The sequence below is a fragment of the Delphinapterus leucas genome, unplaced genomic scaffold, assembly GCF_059928025.1.
Source record: "Delphinapterus leucas isolate spDelLeu-1000000601 "Yukka" unplaced genomic scaffold, BTC_Dleu_Yukka2 spDelLeu_asBTCV2_sq25, whole genome shotgun sequence".
In the NCBI taxonomy this organism is placed as follows: domain Eukaryota; kingdom Metazoa; phylum Chordata; class Mammalia; order Artiodactyla; family Monodontidae; genus Delphinapterus; species Delphinapterus leucas.
In genome coordinates, this window is record NW_028322234.1 from 12,198,652 (window position 1) to 12,216,187 (window position 17,536).

Genomic DNA, 17,536 nt, shown 5'->3' on the forward strand with positions numbered 1-17,536 from the left:
CAGAATCCAAGATGTACTCACAATCCTTGGGGCACCCCCAGAATGCCCCCCACAGGCTCTGAGACATGCCTTATAAGTCTTAGACACCCCTAGAAGCCTGGAGTGTGCTCACAGCCCCCTAGGCACTCCTAAGAATCCCCCAGTCCTCCCGCTACTTAGCATCTCTGAGGCACCTCTTAGAATTGGGGGCCCCACAGCTCATGAGGTGGCTCCAAGAACCCAACCTCCCCTCAGCACTGACTTCTGTGGGGTCCAGTGGTGGTGACTCTGCATGCCCAGCCACTGTGACTTTGTGGGGGGCATATTATCCCCTCTCACAGATGGGGAAACTGAGACTCAGAGAGATGAAGATCCTTGAATAAAGTCAGCTAGCTAGTTATAATTCCAGAGCCTATCCCTCCTGTCTACAGCTCTCTGGGGTTAGGGAAGGGGGAGAAACTTGTTTAAAATAAGAAAATGGGGCAAATCTCTACTTTAAATCTAAATTGCCTCTGTGAATATCTTTCCCTCTCTACCTGTTGGCTCCCATGTCAAGGGGCCCAAAGTTGGATGACCTAGGCTTGAGTCCGGCCTCCGGCGCTTCTTATTCATTTGACCTTGACCCAGTCACTTCATTTCACTGAGCCTCAGTTTCCCTACCTGTAAAATGGGTAAAATAACACTACAGACCTCATGGATGGACACATAAAAGGCTCAGAAAAGTGTCTGTACACTTTTCACTGAATGTTAGGACTAATTCTCAGGACAAGTGGTCCTAGCAGCTGCTAGGGCCTTACCTGAAAATTCCCCAACCACAGCAGCAAGGCTCCTGGCTGGCTGCACCAAAATTTGTTACCAAGTCCAAGCTTGTACTGCTTGCCGCACGACAGGCCAATAAATTGAGTGCTAAGTTATTGGGGCAAGGAATAGTGACTTTATTCGGAAAGCCAGCAGACCGAGAAGATGGTGGACTCATGGCCCAAAGAACTATCTAGTTACGATTATTATTATTGGACAAAACATTTATGGAGAGCTTATAATGTGCAAGCCATGCACTAGACAGAGGATACAGATGATGGTTGATGATGATAAAGATGACATAGCAGCTAACCTTCAGAATGCTTCCTGTGCATTTACCGCCTCTAGCTATGATCTCATTTAATTCTCACAAAATGCCCATCAAGTGACATTATTGTCCCATTTTACAGATGGGTAAAACTGAGTCTTGGAGAGAAACAATCTGCTCAAGGTCACAGAGCCAATGAGTGGCTGAGCCAGGCTCCAGACCAGTGGTTGTCTCCTTTTATTTCATGATAATCCCCCCGAGTGCCTTTTTAGATGCTCCCTTCCCCACCCACCCCCAAGTTGCCTCCTTCATGAAATGTTAATGCCACAGATATGCTGTATATCCATTTATGTACTGGGTGTTTATCTGGGCTTTATACATAAAAGTAAGCTTTTTTTCACACCTCCATCCCAAGAACCAAATTTCACCCCATTGGAGGTGATGTCGCCTTGTTGGGAATGCAGGGCTTCCCAACCTTGGCACCATTGACATTTAGCACCAGATGATCCTTTGTTCTGGGGGGCAGTCCTGTGAGATAGTAGCAGTGGCAGAATCCCTGGCTCCTCCCCACTAGATGCCAGTAGCACCCCCTCAGTCACGATGACTAAAATGTCTCCAGCCATTGCCACATGTTCCCTGGGGGGCAGAATTGCCCCTGGTTGAGAACTGTTGCTCTAAACCCACTAAGACCCATGCCCTGGCCACCGGTACCCCTCAGTCTAGGTACAAACAGAAAGGAAGGGCATTTGTATTTACCTGCCCTCAGGGTTCCCTGCATTGTTTTGCTGATTCCTCACATCAGACTTTGGGAATAGGGTTCATACTAGACCCATTTCAGAGATGGGGATGCTGAGGCCCAGAGAGGGAAGTGACTTGGTCAGGGTCACTCAGCCTGGAAGGAGCACAGCTCGATTATGAGTTGATTATTATTATTTTTTTCCGTGACACGTGGCCTGCAGGATCTTAATTCCTCAACCAGGGATTGAATCCCGGCAGTGAGAGCGCCGAGTCCTAACCACTGGACCACCAGGGAATTCTCTCGATTACGAGTTGAGTTGTCTGACTTCCGAGACTGGAATTCTGGCCCAAAGGGCCTTCACGGTTCAGTTTCCTTCCGGCCCCCTGAAGTCAGATATAAACTGAGGTCTAAAGCCAGCCCTGACCATGATCTACAAGGCCCTACATGAGCTGCCCCATCACCTCCATGCCCCATTTCCTTCCAGCACCCCTTGCTCACTCTGTCCCAGTCACACTTGCCTCCCTGCTTTTCCTCCAACATATGAGACAGGCTCCCACCTCAGAACCTCTGCACCTGCTATTCCCTCTGCTTGTCAACCTCATCCTTCAGACACCCACATAGCATCTTCTCTCACTTCATTTAGGTCTCTCCTCAAATGTCACCTCCTCAGAGAGGCATTCCCTGACCTCAAGGTCCCTCTTTTCTTCACATCCCATGCGTCACCATCTAAAATTATTGAATGCCTTTCCTTATTTCTTCCTCACTCACTAGTCTGAGAACTCCAGGATGGCGGGAACTGGGTCCATTTCAGTCTTCACCACAGCTCGAAGATGTTCAATCAATGTTTTTTGTTTTGTTTTTTATTTCTGGATTTTTTTGGCCGCGATGTAGGGCATGCAGGATCTTAGTTCCCCAACCAGGGATCGAACCCACGCCCCCTGCAGTGGAAACGCCGGGTCTTAACCACTGTCTTAACCACTGGACTGCCAGGGAAGTCCCACTCAATCAATGTTTTTGGAATGAATGGCTCTGTTGCAGATGAGAAACTGAGGCTCAGACAGGTGAATTCCTTTCCCAAGGTCACACAGCAAGTCAAGGGCAAAGGCTGGATTTGGGCTCTTACTCAGGAGTGAAAACAGTGGGCTCAGATGCCCCCCAAAACTCTGCCCTCACCCTGCCGATCTGCAGTTCTCCCAGGCCCAAAGCCCTAGTTTCCTGCAACTCAGAGGAGCTTGCAGTCCATCTGTTACTGCTGAAAGACGGGGCACCCTGGCAGCCAGAACCCGGGTTTGTGGTTTGGGGGACGCCCCCTTTCGCTCTGCTGAGGAAGTGCATTTTGAGGAAGTGCAGTTCTCAAAACAACAGCTTCTCGCTGCCCAGCCCCAATGTCGGCTATCTCAGCCTTACCGCAGCCCGGGGGGTGGGCAGATCTTATTCAGCCCGGCTTTACTGATCAGGAAACTGAGGCCCAGAGAGGCATGATGCTGGCCCCAGGTCACACAGCGACTCAGCGGACAGGGCTACAATCTGAATCTCACCCACTGGTCTGGAGTCGAGGAGACCTGGTTTTTAACTACAATTCTGCCCTTCCTTCCTCGCTGTGTGCCCTTAGGCAAATCACTTGTGTCTCGGTTTCCTCGGCAGGAATGGAAAGCCAAAGATGCCGGGAGTTAAAACGCAGGTTGGTGTTGGGAGGCCCTGGCCATGGGCATTGGCTTGGGCAAGTGCGCGCGGAGGCGAGACGGGAACTCCGCGTCCTCAACTTTTCCGCCAAGTTCCTCTCCATCCGCCAGGCGGCCGTCTCCACCACGCTCGGCTGAAGGTGGAGGATGGAGGTAGCGGCCTGGTACCAACCCCGGGTGGGCGAAGACCTCACCCGCAGCCTGCGGTCGGCCGGCCTGGCGCCCGATGTCCGGAACGCTCAATAAACATGAAGTAATAATACGGGGCGCCGCGGCAGTGACGGCGGCGGCGACTTTGCTTGGGGACGAGAGTTCCGGAGGCAGGTCCGGACTCCGAGCGCACACTCAGCCTGTGCCTTTCTTGTCACCCAGCAGAGGGCGTGCGGAGGGAGGGGCGCGAGGAGAGACCTACTCCCGATACACACGCAGGGATGTGGGAGCGCCAGGGACTGGGGGAGGCGAAGACCCCAGTGGAGACCACGGGTCAGAGAGAGACCCCAGTCCGGCTGTATCCACGTCCTCCTGGGCCCAGGCAGAGCCTCCCTCGGTGGGGAGTGTCTGGGGGTTCAAAAGGGGTCGGTACGTTGGCCTCGCCCCCCAGTTCAGGCAAGTCTCCCCACCTCACCACCAGAGTCCTTCTCTTCCTCCATCTCCATCTGCCTTTTGACAGATCGTGGCGGTGCCGTGACTCAGCCCCACAGGGAGCCGGGAGCGCACGCTCTTACATCCCCAGGTCTGGAGGGGGGTTCAGATGCCGTCTCAGACGTGGCGGGGGGGCAGTGCCCTCTCTTTGGAGGTTCCTGTGATTCAAGTCTGGAGGGCTCTCTGGATCCCCTTTCTGGTGGCTGCATGAACTCTAACGTGGATAGCACTGGAACCCCCTGTGTGTGCGCCCTTTCTGGAGAACTGGGCTGGCAGAATGCTCATTCCTAAGGAGTGAGTTCCCATGACAGGCCTTTCAGTTTCTCCTTCCTCCTTCTGCCTGGGGGTGGGGGGAGGATGCTGGTACCAGTGCCCTCCCTCCGGCCACAGCCACTGGAGGCTATGCAGGCCCACAGTGAAACAGAAACCTGAGCCCCTGCGGGGATGTGGTTGAGGTTCCTGTTTTTCCTTCCCACCCTACAGGAGCAGGGTCTACGGAGGGCCCACCTCCTCTCCCAAATTCGGGTCCCTGAGTGACTACCAAGCACTCGCTGTGTGAAGTCCTTTACACACATCCCCAATCTCACAGAACTCTCGAAATGACCCCCACAGGGCAGTGACAACAACAGCCTCACGTTACCGATGGGAAAACTGGGGCTCAGAGAGGGCAAGACACTTGTGCCAGGACACACAGGCATCAGATGGGACCTATGTTGGAATCTCAGCTCTGCCATTTCCTGGTTGTGTGAACTTGGGTAAGAAGGAGAAGGCGGGACTTCACTGGCAGTCCAGTGGTTAAAGATGTGTGGAAAAGTCCCCGGCATGGAGCCCAAGAGTGAGCCATTATGAGATGGATCTCACGAAGATAATGATTGTCACTCAGCTACTGTCCCCAGAGAGTCAGCACCACAGAGACCAGGGTAGGGGGAGTCCCTGGGGCCTAAAAAGGGACTAATGTCCAGTTCCTATTGGACCCCGCCCCCCCTTGGGTCTCTCAGGACAGTGACCTGTGCCAGTTTGGTGCGCTGCCCCTGGTCTTGGCATTTCCTGTTGATTCTAGCTTTGTTTTCCTTCAGCCTCTCTCCAGCTCCCTGTGGGAAACAGCAGGCTGTGAGTGCTGGATCCATGACATTTGCTTCCTGGGGGTGGGCAGGGGTGCTGGAGTGCCCCAAATGGAGGTGGGTGGGTGACCTGGAGGCTGTGGTGCCTGCTGGAGGTCCCCAGAGAGAGCTAAAATAGGAGGGTCCCAGCCTAGAAGGGCCTCCCTCAGGAACTCCAGGGGAGGCCTGAATCTGACTGTCCCAGGGGTGTTCCAAGTAGAGGGGCACCCATGGGAGCCAGGCGAAGCACTCAGTCAAAGCCATCAGTCACACATGTCACCAGGACACAAAGTCAGACCCCATCGGAACACTAGGTGGTTAGAGGACAGCGTGTCAGGGAGTTGGGTGCACGCCTCGAAAGTGAGAGCACCGGCTCTCAGACACGGGGCACACGAGCAGCAGAGAGCATTTCACAGTGTCTCGATCACAGTGTCCCCAGGAATATAACACCACAGTGCCACCATCACTGCATCCCAGAAACACACGCTGTCACAATCACTGTCCTAGGAGCACACACAGTCACTCTGTGACAGTCACCACATCCTACAGTCAGGGACACAATCACAATGTCCTGGGAGCACATACAGCCACGCTGTCACAATCATAGTATTCCAGTAGCACACACAGTCATCCCATCACAGTCACAGCACCCCGGGGGCACACTCAGTCACCCAGCAAAATCACTGTGTCCCAGGACCACTCGGTGTCACTGTCACAATCTCTGTCCCAGAAGCACACAGTCGCTTAGTCACAGTCCTGGGAGCACAGTCGTTCAGTCACAATCACCATGTCCCTGAAGCACACAAGTCACACTGGCACAATCACTGTCCTGGGAGCACACAGTCAACATGTCACTAACTATACTCTCCTGGACACACACACAGTTATGCTTTCACAATCATAGGACCCCAGAACCCCAGACAGAGCATGCAGCCAAGGCAGCCACAGCTGGCCATCCCCAACAGCTGGAGCAAACTCAGGTCAATGAGAGGGTACCCAACTCACACTTCATCATTAACACTGTTACCTAGGGAGCCAGGGTCTCCCTCACCCTGTGGTGGGACTGTGCACCCCCTGAACACTGTTCTCTCCCTCTGGGCAGCTACTGAACCCTAACACTCCTGCCCTGAGCGGGGGCTCTGACATAGCACACAGGCCCCCAACACAGGGCTCCCCCAAGAGGCCCTCTTTAGATTACTGACCCCAGCTGCAGGGCAAGTCCATGAATCCCGCTCCCAATACAGTCCTCCCCACTCTAGAAGGACCCTGGGAGCACCCCAGCCTGCAGGAAGCATTGTGCTTCTAGCAGGCACCCCCTACAGACTGACCCCTAGGCCATCCCCAAACACAGGGAATCTAGCCCCGTCAAGTGGCACCCAGCCTAGTCACTGTCCTGCACTGTCACCGACGAAGGCTACAGACCCCTAAAGCTGCAACCCTCAACCAAGACCCCGTTAATAGCACACGCAGCATGGCGCCCCCATAAATCGATCTCAGGATCATCTTCCATCTTCAGTAGGAAGTCTCGGGTACAGTGCACCACCGGGGGTCAGGTCCCAGACGCCCCCGCAGTAGAACTCCTCCCCCCAGCCCCGTCAGTCACACTGATCCCACCCGCATCACAGCGCCCCCCCGCGGTCAGCGGGGCGAGTTGCGTCCTCTCTGCGCGCCTATCCGCTCCGCGCGCGTCCGCCGCGGAGTCTTACCGCCTGCAACTGCCTCCGCCCGCGCTGCCGCTGCCGGTGCCGGTGCCGTGAAAGGACGAGGGCCAGGACATGCGGGACGTGCGCAAGCCGGGCCGGTCGCCGGTGTCCACGGCGTCGGCGCGCTCTATGGGCCGGTGTGGCGGCCGCTCGGGCTCGGCGCGCTCAGCGCTATCCGAGTAGCCGCGCTGCTGGATACGGATGGGGGTCCGCGGCTGCCGCCACAGGTGCTGGGGGGGCGGCTTCAGGGTGGCCTGGCCATCCCGGGGCCCTGGCAGAGACAGAGATAGGCTCCTCTCTGAGGGGACGGCCGGGGGCTCCATGGCCCCGGCCCCCACCTGCACACCAGGGGGCCCCGGCCTCTCCAAGCTGCACCCCGTTCAGCTGCGCGCGAGCTGACGCGCCCGGGGCCCCGCAAGTGCTCCTGGCCTCGGTGGGGCCATGGCGCCCCGGGGAGAGACCCGGGGGCGCTACGGGCCGATCGCCCCCGGGCCGGGCGCGGAGGCTTCCTGTCAGCGCCTGGCGCTCTGCTTGATGCGGGGCAGCGCTCTCCGCGCTCGGCGTCCCGCTCTGAGGCAGCCCCGGCTCCCCCGCCCCGTCCCGCCTCTCCCCGCCCCACGCCCGCCGCGGCTGTCAGCGCCGCCCCCCTCCTCCTCCGTCCGGGCCAGTGGGGGGCAGCCACCCGAGGAGGGGGGCCCTTCCCGCCCACGCAGAGCCCCGCTCCCGGCGGGGAGGGGGCGCCGGAACTCAGCTCTCTCCAGAGCGCCCTGCCTTAGCCGCGGCGCACACGGCCACGAAGGAGTTAAACGGTTAATCCGCTCGTGAAGGAGACACCCGACTGGTTGCCGGTGTGTCAGTCAGTCCGTCCATCATGGTGGGGGCGGAGCCCAGTGCTGGCTTGTCCTCTTCGCTACCCCTGGCCAGGGGGAGCTTGTGGGAAGTGGTCCCGGTAACACGGATGCGGTCCCTGCAGCGGGCGGCGACGGTGTTCGGGGAATCTCCTGTTGGTGGGTCGGAGGACGGTGATGGTGTGTGTCCGGGGCGGGATGTGCGCGCACGTGGCCTCTTCCGAGGGATGTGTGTTTTCGGTGTCTGCTAGAAGTGTGTGTGCGCACGTGGTTGGCTGCTGCGGTCTGCCTGTTTACCTGGATTTCGCTGTGCGTGTATCTGCGTGTCTGAGGCTGAAGGAAGTGTGTGCACGTGTGCTGCCTGTTTGGAGGGTGTGTGCCTCTTACACGGTCTGTTCTGGTGGCCTGGGGTCTGTGCTTGTGTTCCCCCGCGATTGGGTGTGTACTGTGGTGGGTCCGCGGAGCTGTGCACTCGATTCAGCCTCTGTTGTTTGTGGTGTCTGAGGGAGTCCATGTGTGTTGGTGTGTGTGTGTGGCCGGCCTGGGGCCACTCTGAGGTGTTACTGGGGTGTGTCCCTTCTGTGTGGCTCCAGGAGGACACCCTGGCTCTGATACCCCGACTGCCCGCCCACCGCTCTGTGTATCGCTGCTCCTTCTAAAGCGCTTCTGCAGCAGGTAAACTGAGGCAGGTCCCGGGCAGCCGCGGGACGCATCCCCGTGCCCTTTTCAGGCGAGTAAACAGCCGCGCCTCCTCCCCGCTGCCCCCGCCGGCAGAGCCCCCCTTCCGGCACCTAAATCGGGAGTCGCCGTGACTCACGCTCCCGCCTCCCCCAGCGCCGCGCTGAGCGCGAGCGAGCAGAGAGCTAGCGGAATCCGAGCGCCCTCCCTTTCCCCCGCCCCGACCCAGGCCGAGCACTGGTGTCGGTGGCTGCCGGGCGGGGGGCAGAGCACACACACCAGTGGCCCGCCCCCGGCCGTTGCGCGCTCGGATTAACCAGCTTGGGTGCAAGTACGCGCAACCAGGCCCCGCCCCCGCGCGCCCCCCTCAAGGGCTCCCCCCGGGCAAGCCTTGCCGTCTGCCACCGCCCTCCCTCCGCACTGTTCTTATTGGAAAAAAAAAAAACAACAAAGCCCGTCTCCAACCCTCACAGCCTCTTTTCTCCCCGCCAGAGGGGGCTCCAGGCGTGGGCGAACGCAGAGCCAGAAACGCCCTCCCATTAGCAGCGGCTGGATGTCCCAGAGGCCAGAACTGTCCCCCAACTTCTCTCAGGGACCCTCCCCACAGGTGCATACTCAAAAAGGCTTCTAGGGGATCGGTAAGGGCTGGAAGTCCTCCCCAGATCACTTGAGGGTCTTGGGCTGGACCAAATTCTTGGCGGGGGGCGGGGGGTTGCTGTAGTCTTGTCAAAGCTCTTGGTGGGGGTAACACAGGGTGGGGTTGAGGGTGGGGTCAGGTCACAAATGGGGCTGCACAAAAAGGAAAGCCCAAGGCAGTGGGCCAGAGCTTGTAGTTGGATCTGTGGCCTGAACTAGGTAGAGGCTAGAGGAATTTTCTTTTTTTTGGGGGGGGGGTACATTAGACCACTGGAGAGGGGAATGACAGTCACTTCCTCCCCCATTTGGAGTTGAACCATTGTACCATGACCCAAGCAGAGACCCTGGAGCCCTCCAACTGAGTAGACAAAGGGGTGGGTGGGGAGATTGAGGCTGCAGGGAACAGTGGCAGCTGTCTGGCTTTCAAATTCATCCTTGGGCCAAGATGGGGGTTGAAGTGCCCTCCGAGGGCCCCAGATGAGAAAGATCAAAGGAAGTGCAGTGTGAAGCTGAGCTCAGGAGAAAGAAAGATGCCAGTCCAGATCTCCTCCAGGGTCCCACCATCTCCTTTTAAGGCCTTGAAGAAACTGCATCCTCTCAGAAAGGGAAATAGAGGTGCACAGCGGATTGGTGGGAGGCTCACTCCCTAGCCTGTCCCAGCTCTCTGGTTATGGGAGCATCGTTGGGGACTGGAGGGTTGAAACCCTTTTCGAAATCCTGCCCCTTGCTGACTCAGGCAGCTGCAAAATGGAAGAAGGGGTTCCTACAGGCTGCAAGAGGTGCCTCTTGCGGGGGCGGGGTTATGTCACAACCTGACCCACCAGGCTCCAGGAGAAGTTTCAGCTGCTTTTGCAAAACACAGGGAGCCAGGAGCCTAGAGCATGGGACAGGGTTGGTGGCTGGACTTAGCCCAGGTGGCCCTGTTCCTCCACCCCACCTCCCAGCCTGGTCCACCTCCTGCCTACCTGTCAGCTTTGGTGATGGAAATCCGCGGGGGGATCAGCAGTGGCAGCGTGGTGGGCCGTGGTGGCAGAGGGACCCCAGTGTCCAAGGGCTCAGGCTCAGCCCAGCCCAGGCCTGGGCCCATGGAGAGGCGTCGGCGAGGGCGTCGGAGGGCAGCCCCGAGCATGTTGGCTCGGCCGGGCTCGGGGGTATCTCGCGGCCTCTGAGGTGTGACAAGGGCAGGGTAGGGGTGCAGCCTGGTCAGGCAGCTCTGAGTCCCTCCCTGCAGTAACGTCCCTCCCTAACCATCTGAGATAGTGGCCGATGGGGATATAGGCTCCTGTGCCCCTCTCACGTCTTAGCCACTCACTAATCCCTCCCACAGAGGGTCCCTTCTCAGCTCTTACATCTGAAGGGTGCCCATTCTCAGCCATAATTTTTGTGGGACTCCCTTTTTTCCTCTCTCTTTTTTTTTTTTTTTTTTTTGTGTGTGTGTGTGTGGGCGCACCACGCGGCATGCCGGATCTTAGTTCCCTGACCAGGGATCGAACCCGTGCCCCCTGCAGTGGAAACATGGATTCTTAACCACTGGATGGCCAGGGCTCTGGGCCCTCATGCCTGTACTCTGCCCTTCACTGTGAAACCCCTCTAACACATCACCACCCTCCACGTCCAGGAAGCCCCCTCTTGGCCTAAACGTCTGTGGCCCCCTCTCCTCATATCTGAGACCCTCAAGGCCTCACCCCCAGCACCCTCCCCTCCACCCTACAATCCTCTCCCTATTTGGAAAGCCCCTTGGAAGACCCTGCCTTCTATCCCTGGGCTGAGAGCCCTTAATTTGGGCAGCAGGAGAATATTGAAGTCAAGGAAGTAAACTGAGGCACAAGGGGACAAGACTCCTTGCTGCCTGGGGGGAAGTGAAGCCAGGCTTAGTGAGCAGTCAGTCTTGGTCTCTAGAGGGCTCCCTACCTCCCGTCGCAGCCCAAGCCCCGCCCCCAGCCCTGGCCCCGCACCTCGCACCTCGTCACCGGTCCGGGCCACCGACAGGACACTGCGACTCCTCTTCATCCCGCCAGACTAGCGCGCCTTGGGGGCTTCAGGGGCCATGTCGGCCCCGGCCAGCGCCTCCTGCAGGACCAGGCCGAAGGCATCCGCCATTAGCTCCCGGGGGCTCCCCCTGCCGGCTGCGCATGGAAACCGCCCCCGCCCCTCGCCAACTGCCTCTCCTGGGGCGTGACGTCAGCAGGTGGCTGATGCACTGCCTGTCGGTGACGTCGCCCGTCTGTTGCCAGAGCGACAGCTGATGCTCGACTGGGCTCTGAGCAGCGTCAATGCCTGAACTGGCCACTGGGGGGCCGAGAGCCTCCGGCCCGGGTCGCCCCAGCCCCCACCTGTCCTCTTGCGGGGGCTTCTCCAGCCTGGGGATCCCTCAGAGAAGACAGGGAGCTCCCAGAGCCGGCCGCGTGTGGCGCGTGGTCCGAGTCGGGGGCAGGAGGAAGCGTCTTCTCCGAGCTGTTGGGCTTTTATGCCTAAACCCGAAATAGCTCCGATGTGCGGGGGCCGGGCGCAGCGAGACGGCGGCTTGGGCACAGATGGGGGACGCGCAGGCAGAGGCGCGCAGAGACAGACAGGGACGCGTGGAAATAGAAACAGACAGGGACACAGACGCAACTCCCGATTATGAGTGCGCTCTGCTGCCGGCAATCCCTATCTAAAAGCTTGCGGGAGGGGAAGGCTGGCTCGCTCGCTGCACCGTCAACCCAGGCGCTGCAAATTATTGCTGTGTGGCCCGTAGGTCAGTGACTTAAACTGTCTAAGCCTCAGTTTCACCTCTCTGAAATGGAATGATAATCCTTGCAGCGTCTATACGAGAATGAAATGAGATCAGACCATATTGAATTCTCAAAGAACAGCGTCTGGCACGCAGTAAGTGCTTAATAAAAGCTATTACCATCTGAGCCTGTGGGAGCCTGTTAGAACCCAAGTCAGATCATGTCCCTCTTCTGCTCAGAGCCCTCCATGGCTTTCACCTCCCTCAGAGGAGACGTCAAAGTCCTCAACAAGAGGCTCACACAGTCCTGCTGTCCTCATCTCCTCCCACCCTCCCCCAGGCTCACTCTGCTCCATCTACACTGGCCTCTTGGCTGTTTCTGGACACACTAGGCAAACTCTAGCCTCAGGGCTTTTGCACTTTCTGTTCCCCCTGCCTGGAACTTTTCCCCCTTAAACATCAGCAGTTCCCTTACATCCTTCAGGTCTTTAATCACATCTCACCTTTTCAGCATTTCTCCTGGTGTTTCTCTCCACCCCAACCCTGTTTAAAGTTGCTATCCCCTCAGGATTCTTAAACTCCCTTATCCTGCTCTATTTTTTCACAGCATTTATCACCTCATAACATATTATGTAATTTACTTATTACCTGTATTGTCTGTCTTGTCCCATACTAGAATATCAGCTGCAGGAGAACAAAAATATTTTATCTATTTTATTAATATATCCTCAGTGCCTAGAACTGAATCTGGAACATCGTAGGCTCTTAATAATTATTTGTTAAATATCTAGTTATTGTTTTGAGGACTCAAGAGCATATTAATAATGTTCCTAGGTCTCCTATGGACTAGCTCTTATTTCTTTTTCTTGTCGTATAGCTCTAACTAGCACTTCAGTTCAATAAGAACTAGTAGAAGTGAATGTAAATGTCATCTCACCCACGTAGTGCTTAGCACCAGGCAAGTCTATGACAGACAATTGTTGAACAAATGGATGAATGTGTAAAGATAGCTTAAAGGTCACCTCCACTTCTCAGCCAGACAGAGCCAGTCCATGTTCTGGGCTCCCACTGCTGTTTGTTCTGCCCCTATTAAAGCACTCATCATCTGGGGTTTTAATTATTTGTATTCCCCACTAGAGCTCTGTGGGGGGCAAGAAATGGTACCCATTCATCATGGTCCCCCACACATAGTCTCAGGGAATGCTGAGTGAATAAATGAAGGAATGAGTTAGACATACAGAGAAAGAGGCACCCTCTCCTCTGTACGCAGACAGACACATATGCTCAGACAGGCAGAGAAAGGGCCATGTAGTAAGGACCATGCTTAGGCTCCAGTATTACATTGACAGACATGCATTCAAATCCTAACTGTGCCACTTATTAGCTGTATATTTGGGGGCAAGTTGCCCAGCCTCTTTGAGCTTCAGTTTCCTGTAAAATGGGGATAATATTCATACCTATCTGAGGAGGTTGTTGTGAGGATGAAATGAAATAATGCCTGTAAGGTTCTGAGCACAGTGCCTGGTTCATAGTAGGTGCTCGTGAAACAGTAGCCACTATCTTAATAATACTAACAATTATCACTGTTGTTGACTCAGTGGCGCTATGGACATACATGGGAGACAGCTACACATTCACAGAGACCCCAATTCCTCCCGTCCTCCCCGCTCATCCCGCTGGCCTCCTCGCTGTTCCTCAAACACTTCAAGCATATTTAGACCTCAGGGACTTTGCACTTGCTTTTCCCTCCCCTGGAAAACCAGCCTCAGATATCCTGCGCTCCTCCCACCCCCGATCTCCCTGGCTCTGCTTTCATTTTGTTTGTTTTAGACTTACAACATTCTAACAAGATATATAATTTACCTATTTTATTATTGCCTGTCCTTTGATTAGGACATGAGGTCAGGATGTTGGTCTGTTTTGTCCCCTGCTGGATCTCCAGGACCTAGGACAACACTGGTATACAGTAGGTGCTCAACAAATGTCTCTTGAGTGAATGAATAAATCCACTTGACTCCTTCACCTCCTTCACCTCTCTGCTCAAAGTCACCTCCTTTTAGAGGCCTTCCCTGGCATGGATGCCTCCCCCAACCCCATCACCCTCTGTTTCTCACTCATCTTTACTTCTGTCCTCAGCACTTACCACCCCTGAGGTATCATGTTTATGTTTCTGCTTGCCCCCACCCCTTAGTTCCATGAGGGCAGGGGATTTTCTGTCTCGGTCTAGGGCCAACTTCATGTACACGTGACCTAAGCAGTCCCACTGGGCCCCATGCTTAGAAGGTTTAATGCACTGCTGTCGTGGTCTTGAAATTCTTAATAATTTTAAACAGGGGCCTCGCATTTTCATCTGGTCCTGGGCTCTGCAGAATTCTTTAGCTGGTCCTGGCTGTATCCTCAGCGCCCATAACAACTCATTGTAGGTGCTCAAGGATTTGTGGAAGGAAGGAAGGAGGCCAGGGGAGAGAGGAAGAGACACACATGCCACCACTGTCTGGACACCTGTGCACATTTGCAGAAATCATCTCTCGCAGAAACCTGGGCATGGGACACGAGGCCTCAGAAACTGGCCTGAGTGCCCAGGTGGACAGGAGCCGCTAAGCCTGCCTTCCCCTCCCCTGCGCAGCAGCCGGCTGGCGAGGGGTTCCAGATGGCAGAGCAGGCACCAGGCTCAGGCTGAGAAGAGGCCTCTTCCCTCATCCAGCTTGTCAGCGTCCCTGGCCTGGCCTGACAGAGGAGCACTGGCTTCACCCAACCTCCACTGCCTTCAGAAGGACAGGGTGATGGGCAGCCAAAGAGGCATGGAAATGAGGATGAATACCCTTGTCCACAGCTTGCCCCAGATCATTCAGGCCTGAGGAGGTACAATGACTACCCAAGCTCCATGACCTGGAGCTGGGAAGGACTCTCAGCCCCTGTCCCCACGGGGCGTGTGTGTGTGTGTGTGTGTGTGTGTGCGTGCGCGCGCGCGTGCACCTGTGTGAAAGTGAGACTTTGTACACAGCTGTCCACGTGCAACTGGACAGGTAGAACTCTCTGGGAGTCTGAGTGTTGTGTAGTTGAGACTAGACCATACCTACAGGAGTGTGTGTATGTGACAAAGTGACACCATATCAGTCTATGTGGGCATGAGGCTGGCTGTGTCTCTGTGTGACTCTGAGTATGTGTGTGTGTGGAGGCGGGGAGGGTACATGCATGTGGGTGCAGCGGGAAGTACACTGGTTAGAAATGTGGATTCTGTGTTCAAATCTCTGCATGGCCACCCAGTAGCTATGGGGCCTCAGGCATACTATTAAGGTTCTCAGGCTCCAGCCTGTATGTGGTGTTTGTGTGATTACGTTTGTCTGGATCAAAGTCTGTGTGTGTGTGTGTGTGTGTGTGTGTGTGTGTGTGTGTGTTTGAAGAGTAATGCAACTCCTCTGGGAGGTCTTCCTGGATACCCAACCCAAAGTAGACCCCTCTATTTTTCTCTCTTGTCACAAGCTATTTCTATCACCGTCCTAATCACAGTTTGTTGTTATATATTTATTCGTTAGTTTATGTTGTTTCTTCTCTGTTTTCTCTACTTAATGTCAGCTCCATGGGCGTAGGGGGTTTTCTTCTGTTTGCTGTTGTGTCCTGAGCACCTGGCACATAGTAGGCATTGAGTAAATACTTGTTGAATGGATGAATGCAGGGCTGTGTCTGTGTGGTATGGGGAGAGAGATGGGCACTGGCTGGGTGTCATGGGTTCCTGGAGGGACCTGTGCTCAAGTCTGGTCTCTACTCTCTTCCATGCCCTGCTGTTCAAAACCATTCCTTCAGCCACCCTCACCTGTGTGGGAATGATGACACCCCGTCAACTCCCTTATTGCCTTTGACGACATCTTTCCCTTTTCTGGGCCTTAGAGACTCACTCGCTTCATCCGTAAAATAGGAGAGAGGATGGATTGGTTCGTGATAAGCCTCCTACCTGATCTAGAGTGCTATGAAAATAGTCTTAATCTAATCCCCTCTTTAACTCATTCAACATTCATTGAGCACCTGTTGTGTACCAGCCACTCTTCTAGACCTGGCCCTCCCCTCATGGAGCTGAAAGTGAACCAGGAAGGCAGATACAAACCGTAAATCTCATTTAATCTTGAACATCCTTCCCTGCAGTCACTCTCTATGCCTCATGAAATTTTAGTCTTCACAGTCTGAAATCACCGTGGATATTTCTCTGTTTACACACTGATCTTGCTCCCTCACCAGTGTCCAGGGTCAGCAGAGCAGGGACCCAGCTGGTCTTGTTGGTTGCTGTAGCCTGACAGCCTGGTCACAGTGTCCTGCACACAGTAGGCTCTTGGGAAATATGTGTGAAATGAGCTGTAAAATAAATGATGGCGTAATGGCACACTCGCATGCATGACCTCCCCGAATCCTGGGTGTGTCATTACCCACTTTGCAGATGAGGAAATTGAGGCTCAGGAAGGCAAAGCCGTTTGCCCAGTCCCACAGCCGCAGCTAAGCAGTGTGTGGCTGTGGGATGCAGCAGAGGAAGCTTGGGAGCCTAGAGGAGCATTCCCAGTCCCCCACCCCCACCCCACAGGTACAAGACGCCCAGCAGGGGGTGCGCTGATGGGGGGGAGGGCGGTTGGGAGTCCGAGGGGCAGTGCAAAGCAACTCAGGGGTCTCTGTCTCAGTCCCCCAGGCTGGAGATGCTGTGTTGTCAGGAGATTAGTAAATGCTTGGCGCTGATCGGGGAGCTTCCGGCGCCCTGTCCCCAATTCTGGGAGCTGGGGCTCCTGGGACCCTGTTTCCCTGGGGCCAGGCAGCTCCGGTCTCCGAAGCCAGGTAGAGACCCCCGCGCCTACCCGGGAATCCGGCATCCGGGGTCCTCCCTACATACCCTCAGCCTGGCGGCCGGCCTGAAGCCCTCAAAGTGCGTACAGGGGCCCCCTGACTTTCTTGGGGGGCGAGGGAAGCCCCCCCGTCCAGACCCCCTCCCTCCCGGCGCCTGGTCCCCTCCCCACCGCAGCTTGTGGTCCAAAGCTTACCTTGCAGGGGGGCTGGGCAGGGGATGCCCCGCCCTCTCCGGCCTGAGGGGCGGTAGGGGACGGGGGTGTCCAGACCCTTTGTTGCTGGGGTGTGTGTGTGTGTGTGTGTGTGTGTGTGCGCGCGAGAGAGGAGAGAGAGAGAGAGATTGTGAGACCCGCCGAGGTGTGGGTCCTTGCGCGCGCGTGCCCGGGACTTGACTGCCGCTGTGATGCTGGACTGCCGGGGCTGGAGGGGGAGGAGGAGGAGAGGGGGACTCCCCCGCCCCCGCCCGCCTACTCGCGGGTTTGAATGGAGCGCGAGGGGGAGGGGCGGCAGCAGGCGGGCGCTTTTGTCCTGATGGCCCCTCCCCTTCCGTGGGCAGGGGAATCCCCCACACCCGCACCCTTTTAGAGACCTTTACTCCAGTCGCTCCAACCCCTCCCTCCAACGCCCGCTCTGGGGGAGTCTGGAAGAGGCTCCCTTCACCAGGAGCCTCCCGGTTGAAGCTCCTCCCGTTCACCCTGTCCCCCCAGCGCCCTTTAATCTGAGATAATCCTTGCCCTAGGCTGCAACGAAGCCTTTTATCCCGGTGTCACAGCGTGGATAGGGATGTATGAAAATGTGTGGCTACGGTCGCCCAACCAGTGTAATGGAGTCCTTAGCGCCCGGAACGAGGAAGGGGGCAGGCGCTGCGAGCAGTCCTAGAGTACATCAACGGGTCAAGACCCCCCGCCGTGCTCACTGCCAAGATC

The 17,536-nt window shown here is 56.2% G+C and overlaps 1 protein-coding gene across 1 annotated transcript in view; it reads right to left on the minus strand.

The window, feature by feature from the left end:
* Window positions 1–7,333, minus strand: part of PDE4A (phosphodiesterase 4A) — a 39,018-nt gene extending 31,685 nt beyond the window's left edge. The window contains exon 1 of the mRNA XM_022557201.3: window positions 6,915–7,333. Within this exon, the coding sequence (XP_022412909.1) occupies window positions 6,915–7,234 (320 nt within the window). The 5' untranslated portion in view covers window positions 7,235–7,333. The remainder of the gene's footprint in view (window positions 1–6,914) is intronic.
* Window positions 7,334–17,536: the final 10,203 nt, after the last annotated feature.